Source organism: Pongo abelii, chromosome 15 (genome assembly GCF_028885655.2).
Source record: "Pongo abelii isolate AG06213 chromosome 15, NHGRI_mPonAbe1-v2.0_pri, whole genome shotgun sequence".
In the NCBI taxonomy this organism is placed as follows: domain Eukaryota; kingdom Metazoa; phylum Chordata; class Mammalia; order Primates; family Hominidae; genus Pongo; species Pongo abelii.
The window spans coordinates 54,544,872-54,559,778 of record NC_072000.2 but is presented as its reverse complement, the minus strand read 5'-3'; the positions used below and the strand labels follow the sequence as shown (position 1 = coordinate 54,559,778).

The 14,907-nt window shown below is 36.5% G+C and overlaps 1 protein-coding gene across 6 annotated transcripts in view; it reads left to right on the top strand.

Moving 5' to 3' along the window:
- MAP4K5 (mitogen-activated protein kinase kinase kinase kinase 5) overlaps positions 1-14,907 on the top strand; it is a 111,987-nt gene that overhangs the window by 12,531 nt on the left and 84,549 nt on the right. For 4 of the 6 annotated variants that reach the window (XM_054530655.2, XM_063715841.1, XM_054530654.2 and 1 more), the window contains exon 2: positions 14,750-14,807. The exons of 1 other annotated variant lie outside the window; for it this stretch is intronic. In XM_054530655.2, the coding sequence (XP_054386630.1) occupies positions 14,750-14,807 (58 nt within the window). Of the gene's footprint in view, positions 1-14,748; positions 14,808-14,907 lie in introns of those variants that run through there. One more of the 6 variants, XM_054530657.2, reaches the window with a different exon arrangement.

The following is a 14,907-nucleotide window of genomic DNA, read 5'->3' as shown; positions in this document are numbered from 1 at the left end:
CAGGTTCAAGCAATTCTCCTGCTTCAGTCTCCCGAGTAGCTGGGACTACAGGTGCGTGCCACCACACCCGACTAATTTTTGTATTTTTATAGAGACAGGGTTTCACCGTGTTGGCCAGGCTTGTCTCAAACTCCTGACCTCAGGTGATCTGCCCTTCTTGGCCTCCCAAAGTGCTGGGATTACAGGCGTGAGCCACTGTACCTGGTGATATGTGTTCATTTTTAAAACTATATAGGAATGAGAAATTACTTATGTCTCCTTTACCAAGACATAAACATTCCCAACTTTTAAAAATTCATATTAAGGACATACGTATAAATCATAGAATACATATGTATAATAATATACAATATATATTATATAGATGTATATTTGATAACGTGCTTTTAAATTTAACAATATATAACAACTTTTTGTCAGTAAATATACATATTTAATACTTGTGTATTATTTTCTTGTATAGTTATATAATTTTTAATTCATCATATACAAACATACAAGCAATTGTCTCCAATATTTCTTTATTGTAAATAATGCTGGGATCAGTATCCTTGAACAGATTTTTTTCACACAATCTTAATTATTTCTTTAAATCCATTTCTAGAGCTAAATTTCCTAAATTGTCTTAAAGGTTTTGGTGAATTTTGACCAATTATTCTCCAAAAAAATTTGCACCCATCAACAATAATTGAGAGTTCACATCTTCCCTACCCTGACACTCAAGCTCTTTCCTCCCTTTCCTTTGCCATTAAGATCTCCAGATAACTAGTTCAATTTAAGTAATCCTCTGTAAGTAATTCTCCTTTTAATAAAATCAGTGTGTGTTAGAAAAGAATTGGGAGAAACCTTTTCAGAGACAGATGAGTATCCTAATAGATTGGGCGGAAGACCTGAGATCGAAGTCATGTGAACAGATTTTGAGTTATTCTAAGGGAAGGCTTTAGGCTCTGAATCTGTCTGCCTGGGAGTGGGGAAATTGTGCAGTATAGCCTCCTTCTATGGGATAGGAAGCACCTGTCCAGACCTGTATAACTGTGTGGAAGCCAGCCTGGAAGTAACTTGCTCCACAAAAATTAAGGAGTTTTGCACCGCATGTTCTCACTCATAAGTGGGAGCTGAACAGTGAGAACACAGGGACACAGGGAGGGGAATAATACACATCAGGGCTTGTTGGTGGTGGGGGGCGAGGAGAAGGAACTTAGAGGACAGGTCGATAAGTGCAGCAAACCACCATGGCACACATATTCCTGTGTAACAAACCTTCACATTCTTCTGCACAGGTATCCTGTAACTTAAAGTAAAAATTAAAAAAAAAAAAAATTAATGAGTTTGGGAGCTAGCAAGGAACCTGTGGCTGGCACATAGTGCATATAACCCGTATCTTGCCCTTTACAAATGGTCATTTATAACTTCTTATTTAAATAATAAGGATATACTGTGTTTGGAAATAGTTGGTCTTTTTTTTGGACAGTTTTAATTGCTAGAGAAAACTTTCTTATATGGATCTAAAATCTGCCCCATTGAAACTCAGGGCAGGTACAGATATTTTTATTCATCTTAGTAATTCCTTGCTGTCACTCTACTAATATTATCCTTGTACCTGAGGTACCTGATGCCTCAGAGTTGCTCAGTGAATAAATGTTAAATTGATGGATGACTAATATATGTAGTGATTAAAGCCTTTCTTTTTCCCAAAATGATTTATAATAAAAGTAAAATGAAGCACTTTCTTTACTCTTGTCAGAGGATAAAATATTGCATTCTGTTTTGAATCGAACACTTTCAACATTTATTTTTTGTTTTATTTTTTGAGACGGAGTTTCACTGTCGCCCAGGCTGGAGTGCAGTGGCGGTATCTTGGCTCACTGCAACCACTGCAACCTCCGCCTCCCGGGTTGAAGCAATTCTCCTGCTACAGCCTCCCGCGTAACTGGAACTACAGGTGCCCACCCACCATGCCCTGCTAATTTTTGTATTTTTAGTAGAGACAGGATTTCACCATGTTGGCCAGGATGGTCTCGAACTCCCGACCTCAAGTTATCCACCCACCTCGGCCTTCCAAAGTGCTGAGATTACAAGTGTAAGCCACCATGCCCAGTCTCAACATTTATTTTTAAAACTTAAAAATATTGTAGGCTGGGGGCGGTGGCTCATTCCTGTAATCCCAGCACTTTGGGAGGCCGAGGTGGGCGAATCACCTGAGGTCAGGAGTTCGAGACCAGCCTGGCCAACATGGTGAAACCCCATATCCACTAAAAATACAAAAATTAGCTGGGCGTGGTGGCACGTGCCTGTACTCCCAGCTACTTCGGGGGGCTGAGGCAGGAGAATTGCTTCAACCCAGGAGGCAGAAGTTGCAGTGGGCGGAGATGACGCCACCGTACTGCAGCCTGGGTGACAGAGTGAGACTCTGTCTTAAAAAAAAAAAAAAAAAAAAAAAAGTATTGTAATTTTGTAGAAACCTGAAAAAAAGAAATGTTGCCTTTGTTTTCATGAATCTAATGTTATAACTACTATCATTTTTGTTGGACATCAAACTTTGAGCACATAGTCAAAGTAAATAATAACCAGACTGGTGGGAAGGGTCTAGAATTTATATGGCATGGCATATTGAAAAATTTGTGTTTTGTCTGTAGGTAGAAGCAAACTTATATTTTATCTGAGCAGAGTTAGAATTAGAGCTTAGGCCTCCTGACTTTCATAGGGACTCAATACTTATTGAATAAATTAATGAATTTAGAGATCTGAATTTGTCACATAGTAGAAGGAGTAGGTTAAGTCAGTGTTATCTTACAAACCAAAACTGGGACCACTGAAGAGAAATTATTGGAGAATATATTTGCTTATCACAGAAAAGCCTTTATACAACTACAGTTATACTAAAAATGAATGTATTAGACCACCATAGATTAAGTAGAAGAGATTTGCTCTTTAAAAGAGAGATTGGATTGGATGACTTTAAAAAAATTCCTGCAAACTGAGATTCCAGAGAATAGTATCTCTGTAATAGTTTCATTTTAACTTTGTCTATTTTCACTATTCCTTAAGTGTGGCTGATTTTTTAGGATTCTGTTCTTGATCCTCTTTTCTTCTGACTACTTATTCTAAGTAATCTCATCCACCTGCCTGCATTCAGTAATGTTGATGATGCCCAACTCTGTTTTCAGTCCAGGTTAGCTCTTGTTAAGCAGCTTATAGGATATCACTAGATTGGTTTTCCATAGCAAGTTAAAATTTTAAGTATGTCCAAAACTGAGCCCCCATCTATATCCCTCTCCCCGCCACAGAATGTGTGCTTCCTCCTATGTTTGCCATCTCGGTAAATGGGACCACTGTCTACCCAACTGTGCAATCCAGAACAGGAATTATTCTTGACTTGCTATTTCTTTATGTTTCACAGATAGTTTACCAGTTCCTAATGGAGACAAGCTTGGATTACAGTATGGCACTGGAAATGGAAGTGTGTGGATTTGGCTTATATGTTTAAGCTGTCAGGATTTGCTGATATATCAGATGTGAAGAGTGTGAAGGAAAGAAATAAAGAATGACCTGGATTTTGGGCTTAAGTGAGTGTGGTGGATGCAGTAAATTTGATTTAGATTGGGAAGATGTGGGAATGAAAAAGTTTGTGGGAGAGGGATAATCGAGTGTTCTGTGTTAGACACATTAATGTTAAGTTGCCTGTCAGGTTTCCATGGATGTAGGAGTCTGGAGCAAAGTGAGGAGAGAGATGTGCCCTAGAAATTGATGGTTGGCTGCATAGGTGAATGTTAGATAAAGAAAAGATGCAGTTCCATGATCAGTTAGGATAGGTGAGAGAAGAGGGGGTAACAAAGAGGCTGAGGGATTATTGAAAGTTGGAAGCAAGAGGAGTGGAATGGTTCTTATGAAAAGTGGAAAATAAAACTTATAGGAGAAGTTGTAGTTTGGGATTTGTGTTGATTTGAAAGTAAGACCAGTTAGCATGATTTTGTCATTTTTTTTCTAGTAACTCTTAGCTATTTGATGCCAGTGTGGGATTAGTGGATAATTGGAATTAATCAAGATTAGGATTTTGCCAGGCTAGTACAATAGAGGGAAGAGGAAGTTTAATCCTGATAGGTAAGGGAGGATGTATGGAGTTGAGAGAAATCATTGGTGGTCATGGAGAAATGCACTGGCAAATTGATGAGGTGTGAGAATGGCTGGAAGGGGAGGACTAGAATAAGTGAGCTGAAAGGATAGGAGGTAGTGATTAGGAAGGAAGTACAATATTAATTAGGTCAGAGAATGAAAAGTCAGAGTAGTTCCGGATATTGAAGTCCCTAAGAGTGGTGGAGGCAAGAGAAGGGATAGAGAGGAAACTGTGAACCAGGGGTCGTAAAATCTTAAAAGAATAAGGATGACTGGCTAGGCACAATGGCTCACGCCTGTAATCCCAGCACTTTGGGAGGCCGAGGCGGGCAGATCACAAGGTCAGGAGATCGAGACCATCCTGGCCAACATGGTGAAACCTTGTCTCTACTAAAAATACAAAAATTAGCCTGGCATGGCGGCGAGTGCCTGTAGTCCCAGCTACTCAGGAGTCTGAAGCGAGAGAATTGCTTGGACCTGGGAGGCAGAGGCTGCAGTGAGCCAAGATTACGCCACTGCACTCTAGCCTGGGCAACAGAGCGAGACTCCATCTCAAAAAAAAAAAAAAAAAAGAATAAGGATGACCGAGAAGTTAGTATATGATAGCTACAGGAAGATAGGTGGTGATACATTCTGTCCTGAGCGTCAAAGGAATCTTAACTTTCACCATTCCCCTCTTTATACCTTTATATTCCCTTAATACAAGGTAGTTTTGCTCCTTTAAACTGCCCATGTTTTCTCTTGTCTTTACACCTTTGCCTGGAATTTTGCCATCCATAATCTCTCACCCACCACTCCTCCCAGGAAAGTCTTCTATTAGGTCTCAGTTTAAATTTACTTTCTCCTGGAAGCTTTTTCTTCAATCTAGTTTGACTGGGCTCAGAATCCTCCAATGTTGACTTGTGTCATCTTTGAGAGCATTTTTCACACTATATAGTATTTACTGTTCCCTTCTGTGTCTTTCTAACTGATAAAAGTTTTCGGAAGACAGGAACCGTTTTTGTTTCATTACATTCCTAGTATTAACATAGTACCTGGCACATAGTAAGTATTGAGTAATGTTTGTTGAAAAAATGAACCAGTTAAAAACAGTGTTTCAGCCGGGACTAGTGGCTCACGCCTGTAATCCCAGCACTTTGGGAGGATGAGGTGGGTAGATTACTTGAGGTAAGGAATTTGAGACCATCCTGGCCAATGTAATGATACCCTGTCTCTACTAAAAATACAAAAAAAAAATTAGCCGGGCCTGGTGGTGCCTGCCTTAGTCTCAGCTACTCAGGAGGCTGAGGCACGAGAATTGCTTGAGCCTCGGAGGTGGAGGCAGCAGTGAGCTGAGATCACACCACTGCACTCCAGCTTGGGTGACAGAGCAAGACTCGGCCTCAAAAAAACGAAAACAAAACAAAACAATAACAGAAAAAGCAATGTTCCATCAAGTATTGAGTATAGAGGTTTTACAGCCTATGACATAGTTGACTTTTCACTTTTATTGTGGATTAATCAGCTACTTTGTATTTTTCAAACCTTATGGGTGCTGCGTTGCTTCTTTTGTATTGTAGATCATGTTCTTGAATCTGGAATACATAATTATGACCCTGAGAAGCAGTCACTGGCCACTGGAGATAGCTTGTTAAAAATATTGAGATGTCTGGATTTTCTGATGTTATGTTATAGAAAAAAGGGGCATATTTAAAACTGAAGCCCACAGTTGGCTTAATGGAAAAGTTTTGTGACCCTAAGAATATGCTGGGAGAAAGTTGTCTGGGGTAGGATGAGAGACCCAATGTGAAGAACAGGGAAATACAGGAGCTTTTTCATTTTTCTTCATGGGTGATGGTCTTGGTTGCCATAGCTTTTAGATGGCTGTCCTTACTTGCCAGTTTTTTTTTTAGCCCCAGTTTATAAAAAATTATCTTTCAACTTCATGAATACTAGGATATATTACTATATATTGAGTCGTATCTTCCAATTCTGTGTTGAAACCTTGTAGGTAAAATGTTTAGACTTTTCCTTGTTAATTTTTAGTTTTCATTAAAAATTTTACAGCATGTAGAAAAGTTCATAGTTTTCAAAACTGGCAATTGTATAATATTACTGAAGTAGAAATGGCTTAATTAACATCTTTCAATTTTTTTTGTTTGTTTAAGTGGAAATCCATAGGTAACTTTTTACTATTAATAAGATTGAAGACTGGAGGGCTTGAGTTGAAATACTTCCTTAGTAGTAAATTGACTTGGAAATATGAATTAAGAGATGAAAAGGAATTGCATTAGCAATGCGAATAGAAAATTAATTTAATCGAAATGATTCTATTGTGGATTTTATAGTGATATTGATTCCATTTATTATGAGTTTATCTTTTCCACATAATAATTTCAGTTCCTGATTAATAAGAGTTAAATAAGACCTGTAACTCTACTGTTTTATTAGATTTCTAGGTATTTAGTATATCTTAAGTCTGAGTATTAGTGTATACCAAAACCCTACTAACATGAATAGGAATCAGAAATATAGTTAGATCTTTTTTGTGTAGTTGCTGTTGCACTCCAGTTAGTTCCTTTTATAAACATAATGCAGGATCTTTCAATTCTTGTGTATTAAAGTTAAAAACAAAAAGAATTGAGAGTATCACATTTAACTTGTTGGAAAGAAATGGTGGATTTCAAAAACTGGTACTCCAAAACTCTTTTGGATTATAGCGCGAATTTGTATAGTTAAATTTCTGAAAGATCTCTTTAGTAAATCGAATCTGTAAGGTCTCTGTTTAGAAGATCTCTTTTTCTGAAAGCCTCTTTGCCTTTCATTATAAAAGAGCCTGGTACTGCTTTCTGTTTTAAAAATCCAGCTGGAAAATTACAGAGCACAAACATTTGCCCATCGGTTCTTCATTTGGAGAAAACAGAAATATGTCTTCAAAATGGAGGCTGACATTTAAGTATTTATTCCTATCAGCGGGAGCTGTAGTTTGTATTTTTTGCATTTTACTTCTGTAACTACATATAATATATCTTGGCCTCTGCGTGGTGTAGCTGTAAAACACCATCTTTATTTTATGTCATTTTGTGATTGTTGTTCAAACCCTCCAATGATCTGTTTCTGAGCCCCTCAGAATCTCTAGAAAAATCAAGGTATCCTTGCGTTTTCTTTTTGGCTCTATTAAATTGAAACATAAATGGTTGATTCTAATAATAAAAATTGGCTCATAAATGTGTCTGAAAATGTGTATTCTTTTCAAAAATAATTTATCTTTAAATTAATAGACTTAATTTTTTAGTGCAGTTTCAGATTTACAGAGTAATAGAGCACATAGTACATAGAATTACATTTAGCCAACCCCTGGATTCCTGCATAGTTTTGTCTTTTATTAACATTTTGCGTTAGTGTGGTAAATTTGTTATAATTATTGAACCAATATTGATATATTATTAACTATAGTTCATAGTTTACATAAAGATTCACACTTTGTGTTGTATAGTTCTATGGGTTTTGACAAATAAGTAATGAGATGTGTTTATCATTACCATTTCATACAGAATACTTTCACTCTCCTAAAAATCCCCTGTGCTTCACCTATTTATCTCTTTCCTTCCTCCCCTAAACCTCTGACAACCATTGCTTTTTACTGTCTCTCTAGTTTTGCCTTTTTCGGAATGTCATAGAGTTGGAATCATACTCTTTGTAAGCCTTCTTAGACTGGCTTCTTTCACTTAACAGTATACATTTAGGATTCTTCCGTATCTTTTTGTGGTTTCCATTTCTTTTATTATTAAATTTAATTTAAAAAAATTGACAATTGTACATATGGGTAAGATTCATAGGGACTCATAGTGATGTTTCAATACATAAAATTTGTAGTGATCAGGAAAATTAGCAAATCTATAATCTCAAACTTTATCCTTTCTTTGTGTTGGGAACATTTGGTATTTTCGTGGCTATTTGAAACTATGTAATATGTTATTGTTAACTATAGCTATCCTGTAGTAGTAGTATAGAACACTAAAATTTATTCTTCCTATCTAGCTATCGTTTTGTATCCTTTAACAAATTTCTCCCTATTCCTCCCTTCTCCCTACCCTTCTCAGCCTCTAATATTCTCTGTTCTACTTTTTACTTTTATGAGATTAACTTTTTTTAGCTTCCACATGTGAGTGAGAACTTTCTGTTCCTGGCTAATTTCACTTAACAGAATATCCTCCATTCCATCCATGTTTCCTCAAATGACAGCATTTCATTCTTTTTTATGGCTGAATAGTATTCCATTTTGAGTATATATAATCAGATTTTCTTTATTTATCATTGTTGGAGACCCAGGTTCATTCTGTGTCTTGGCTGACGTGAATAGTGCTGCAATAAACATTCCACTGTAAGGATTTACTACAGTTTGTTTATGTATTCACCTATTAGAGGACATCTTGATTACTTCCAATTTTGGGTGACTGTGAATAAAGACTGCTTTAAACAGTTATGTATAGGTTTTTATGTGGACATAACTTTTTAGCTCAGTTGGGTACATGCCAAGGAGTGGGGTTGCTGGCTGGCTCATAAGGTAAGACTATGTTTAGCTTTGTGAGAAACTGCCAAAGTATCAAGGTTTGTGTTCTGTCCATATGTGTTCTTAGGACTCAACCTAATTAAAAGTTTGGAAGGATATACTCTAAACCATTAATAATAGTTATTTTGGAAGATAAGATTGGGATGGAGGGGGACTGTCATCTTTCACTGATTTGTATTATTTTAATTTTTCTACCACAAAATCTTACTTTTGTAGTAATTTTTTTCAAATAATTTTCTTCAAAATACTTTAATTCATCATAATATGACTCAACATAAATGAAAAAAGTAAGACTTTAAAATAATATATTGTCAGTTTCATAGCATTTTCTAGTTGTGGAAGGTTTTAATTTTTTTAAGAGAGCAATAACCTTCCTACAACCATGATTGTCTATTCAACAAATTTGTAGAGCATCTACCATGTGGCACGGCCTTTCAAAGGATCATGCCTAGAGCTAAGATGACAACACACTTAATCCAGCCTTAGGATACCAGGGAGACTTCCTGGAGGAGGTGATAACTAAACTGAATCCTGAAGGACAAGTCTGAGTTAACCAGGCCAAACGGGGAGGGAGGCGGGGAAAGGAGAACGTACCAGAATAAGGACAGTTTTCAGACCAGAGACCGAGCTATTCACTTCTGATTAATCTGACTAAAATCAGAATTAATTGTTCCAAACTCTCAGAGAAGCATATTAGATCTTTTCATGTTGTTAACTCTTGTTTAATAATTGGTAACCGAGAAGAATGGAGTCATTTTCTTATGGTTCCTGAAAGTAAGTGGCAGTGAATGACAGAATGCATTGCCCAAATGCCCGTTTTTGCTTGGCATAATGAATTGCCTGAAGATATTTTGTTGTTGAAAATGTGTTAGCATCAGTCATTGTCATATAAGTTGAACATTGTATTCCTTACCTGAAATGTATAATCTTGAATTTTTCAACCGTCACAATTTGTGAGTGTACTTTTGTAACTTTCTTGTGCCTTTATGGCACTTACACTTAAATCTTTCTTCTCAATTTGTAAACTTATACTGTATGTTCAAAGATGTTTTTCTGTTTTCTATAGGATTCCAGTGAAAATTTTAAATGAAAAAAATGAAAAAACAATTTAAATGATCACTTAGGTGGATAGAGAAAGAGGGAAAACCAGGGTACTGACATTTAGGCATAGAAGTGGCTATTATGTTTGCTAGATGATGACGTAAGTGAGTTAAAATAAGAGTTCATTGAATCTGTTTTTTGTTTTTTTTTTAATTCCAGTTCTTTAGATGGATTTTAAACATATTAGAAGGTTACTAACTTTTATTCAATAATTTTTTTCAGAATGTTTAAAATACTACTGTTTTCTTTGGATCAAATTCAACTCTAAGATTATTTCTTTAAGACATTAAATGTGTAATAGTTCACCTTCTGTTACATTGAAAATTATCACGGAGAAATTTAATGTGAAAGAGGATTAGTATATTGCTTTGTTAATCTGTTTTCAGTAGATTATTTTGTTAATCTATTTCAACAAAAGTTACCACTGTTGCTGGTCTGTTAAATATTACACAATTAATACTTTTCTCTAGTATCTGTTGCATTTAAAAAAGAAAAAGAGAATTCTCGAATTCTGAAAAGGGGCAGCGAAATACTGTCATCAGAATACATTAGGTATTTCTCCTAATGCTATCCCTCCCCCTGCCCCCCACCCCATGACAGGCCCCCGTGTGTGATGTTCCCTGCCCTGTGTCCAAGTGTTCTTGTTGTTTGATTCCCACATATGGGTGAGAATATGCGGTGTTTGGTTTTCTGTCCTTGTGATAGTTTGCTCAGAATGATGGTTTCCAGCTTCATCCGTGTCCCTGCAAAGGACATGAACTCTTCCTTTTTTATGGCTGCATAGTATTCCATGGTGTATATGTGTCGCATTTTCTTAATCCAGTCTATCATTGATGGACATTTCGGTTGGTTCCAAGTCTTTACTATTGTGAATAGTGCCACAATAAACATACGTGTGCTTGTGTCTTTATAGTAGCATGACTTATAATCCTTTGGGTATATACCCAGTAATGGGATCACTGGGTCAAATGGTATTGCTAGTTCTAAATCCTTGAGGAATCACCACACTGTCTTCCACAATGGTTGAACTAGTTTACACTCCCACCAACAATGTAAAAGTGTTCCTATTTCTCCACATCCTCTCCAGCATCTGTTGTTGCCTTTTTTTTTTTATACTTTAAGTTCTAGGGTACATATGCACAACGTGCAGATTTGTTACATATGTATGTGCAGATTTGTTACATATGTATACATGTGCCATGTTGGTGTGCTGCACCCATTAACTGATCATTTACATTAGGTATATCTCCGAATGCTATCCCTCCCCTCTCCCCCCACCCCACGACAGGCCCCGGTGTATGATGTTCCTCACGCTGTGTCCAAGTGTTCTCATTGTTCAATTCCCACCTATGAGTGAGAACGTGTGGTGTTTGGTTTTCTGTCCTTGTGATAGTTTGCTCAGAATGATGGTTTCCAGCTTCATCCATGTCCCTACAAAGGACATGAACTCATCCTTTTTATGGCTGCATGGTATTCCATGGTGTATATGTGCCACATTTTCTTAGTCCAGTCTACCATTGATGGACATTTGGGTTGGTTCCAAGTCTTTGCTATTGTGAATAGTGCCACAGTAAACATACGTGTGCATGTGTCTTTATAGCAGCATGATTTATAATCCTTTGGAATGGAGGGATGGAGGAAAATCTACCAAGGAAATGGAAAACAAAAAAAAGCAGGGATTGCAATCCTAGTCTCTGATAAAACAGACTTTCAACCAACAAAAATCAGAAGAGACAAAGAAGGGCATTACATAATGGTAAAGGGATCAATTCAACAAGAAGAGCTAACTGTCCTAAGTATATATGCACCCAATACAGGAGCACCCAGATTCATAAAGCAAGTCCTTAGAAACCTACAAAGAGACTTAAACTCCCACACAATAATAGTGGGAGACTTTAACACCCCACTGTCAACATTAGACAGATCAACGAGACAGAAAGTTAACAAGGATATCCAGGACTTGAACTCAGCTCTGCACCAAGCAGACCCAATAGACATCTACAGAACTCTCCACCCCAAATCAACAGAATATACATTCTTCTTAGCACCACATTGCACTTATTCCAAAATTGACCACATAGTTGGAAGTAAAGCACTCCTCAGCAAATGTCAAAGTACAGAAATTATAACACACTGTCTCTCAGACCACAGTGCAATCAAACTAGAACTCAGGATGATTAAGAAACTCACTCAAAACTGCTCAACTACATGGAAACTGAACAACCTGCTCCTGAATGACTACTGGGTACATAACGAAATGAAGGCAGAAATAAAGATGTTCTTTGAAATCAATGAGAGCAAAGACACAACATACCAGAATCTCTGGGACACATTTAAAGCAGTGTATAGAGGGAAATTTTAGCACTAAATGCCCACAAAAGAAAGCAGGAAAGATCTAAAATTGACACCCTAACATCACAATTAAAAGATCTAGAGAAGCAAGAGCAAAAACATTCAAAAGCTAGCAGAAGGCAAGAAATAACTAAGATCAGAGCAGAACTGAAGGAGATAGAGACACAAAAAACCCTTCAAAAAATCAATGAATCCAGGAGCTGGTTTTTTGACAAGATCAGCAAAATTGGATTCTAACTCTTGACTCACCCCTGCCAGCAGGATGGCCTTGGGCAAGTCTGCTTTACTAAACTAAGTCTTTTTGTGTTTAAATAAATAGAATTAAGTAATGTATATGAAAGTTCTTGCAAACTGTAAAGCATTACAAACATAATTGCTGTCATTATTACGGAATTCATCTTCTAACACATTTTATGATTTACTGAACAATATGCCCAGGAAGTCAATTATCACTGCTTGTTCTGGCCATATTTTTTATACCTGAGTCTCACTGGCATGTGAATTGGCTGAGAGGTGGACAGGCTAAATCTATGTGCACATATCCTTTTATGACCCAAGGGAGATTTTAGGAATTAGAAGAAGACCTGAGGCTAACAGACAATTCTTATGTCCAATGGCAGAAAGAGGAGAGGGTAGGAATGGTGTGAGGCTTCTGGGTGACCATTGCTCCCCTTTTTGTAAATGTGTTCGTAGTTAGGAGAGAAGTAACTATAACTATGAAAGAGAGGAGTTAAAACGCCTGCTCTTCTTTCCTGAGACCTTTTTTTACCCTATTCAGTAGATTTAGTGAGGAAAATGTGAACTTATCACAAAGTAGTTGCAACTTCTGCTGTTGAAAATTATTTTCTTGCCAGGCCTGGTGGTTCACTGTAATCCCAGCACTTCAGGAGGCCAAGGTGGGCGAATTACTTGAACCCAGGAGTTTGAGACTGGCCTGGGCAACATGGCGAAACCCGTCTCTACAAAAAGTACAATGGTTAGCTGAGTGTAGTGGCAGGTGTCTGTAGTCTCAGCCACTTGGGAGGCTGAGATGGGAGGATCACTTGAGCCCAGGAGGCAGAGGTTGCAGTGAGCCGAGATCCAGCTGCTGCACTCCATCCTGGGTGACAGAAGTGAGACCCTGTCTCAAAACAACAAAAAACAAACACACAAAAGACAAATTATTTTTCTTTCTGTTTGTGTCTTTTCCTCTGTATATCTCTCCCCCATTCTATTCTTTTTCTCACCCTCTGTATGTCATTTTTAAAAGGATCTCTTTGAAGGCACTCTTCCCTACTTTATCATTCTTCTATTCGTTTCCCTTTTTCTCTTCTTTCCTCAGGTAATTTGACTTATTTAATTTGGCAGATAAGTATAACTATACTTTTCTATTTTATCATGTCTTTTTCTTGTTTTTTTTCTGCCATTTGAAAGTTGATATTCAAATCTAATATAGTAAATGAAAAAGGTCATAAATTAGTAAATTCCATTTCCACATATGATATACCACTGGGTACGATGAAAATGAGCACTCATATTAACAAAGAGAATATAGTGGTAAAATGTTTTTAGACTATTTGATGATATGTGTTCATATTCACAACCTTTGACCTAGTAATATCGTATCTTAGAATCCATTTAAAACAAGTATGTCTTAAATAATGAAAAGACTATGTGTAACATCCTTTATGTCCAGTAATAAAGAGGATTATTATATGGACTATGTTATAATCATTTAATTTTTACCTACAATAAGTTTTGGCAGACATGGTTTTAACATCCAAGGTCAATGACAGTATAAATTTGCACAGTGTTTTAGAGCACTATGGCAACATACCCATTATAAGTCCACATACCTTTTGATCTCACAATTGTATGTCTAGGTTGCCTTCCTTATAAGCTGATCTATGGTAAAATATTGGTAGTGATATTCATTGCAGTGCTAATTATAGTAAGTTTGTTGATATTTTGTTAAATAGTAAATAGTTTCTCTTCTAGATATTTAACTGAAGGAAATAAGGCTGTGGATAGATACAAAGCTAATATATATATATCCCTATTTTTATAACTTGAAAATAATATTAAAATTGTAAATGCCCAACAATAGAGGGTTGGTTAAATTATGTATCCTGTCAGTGGAAAATCAGACAGCATTTGTAATCATGTCGTAGAAGACTATGATAGGGTCATCTTCCATAATGCACATGCATATACATATGTGTACCAGGAAAGAGATGCATGTACACTGAAATGTTCACTGTTTTTCTCTAGGTAGTTAGATACAGATGATTAAAAAAAAATTTTAATGACCTGTGATTATGTTTTCTGATATAAATAAAACCCATGAGATTTTTAAAATTAAAAATATTAACTAACCCAAGGCTGAAGAAAAGCCTTGGAGGAAGTAGACCAAATTTTAAACAGGAGCTGTTTTTGAGTGGTGGGACTAATGGTAATTTTTTAAACACTTATGTGTCTTATCTATATTTTTTCTTTAATGGGAAAATGAGTTTGCTTATTTTATTGGAAATATTTTGTTTTTTAGTTTTGATAAAAGTATGGTTGATAAGCAACTAACATAGTACCAAGTAATTTTAATGTAATTAACAAGCTTTTTAATTAACAAGATTTTTGTTTTTATTTTATTTTTAGGCCAGAAATGTACACACAGGAGAGTTGGCTGCAGTAAAAATCATTAAATTGGAGCCTGGTATGTGTTAAAACCCTCAAGACAATTTTTGAACAATTTTCTTGTGCAGTTCATAAATATAGGTCTTAAAAGTATTTTCCATATTTCTTTCCTTGTTTCC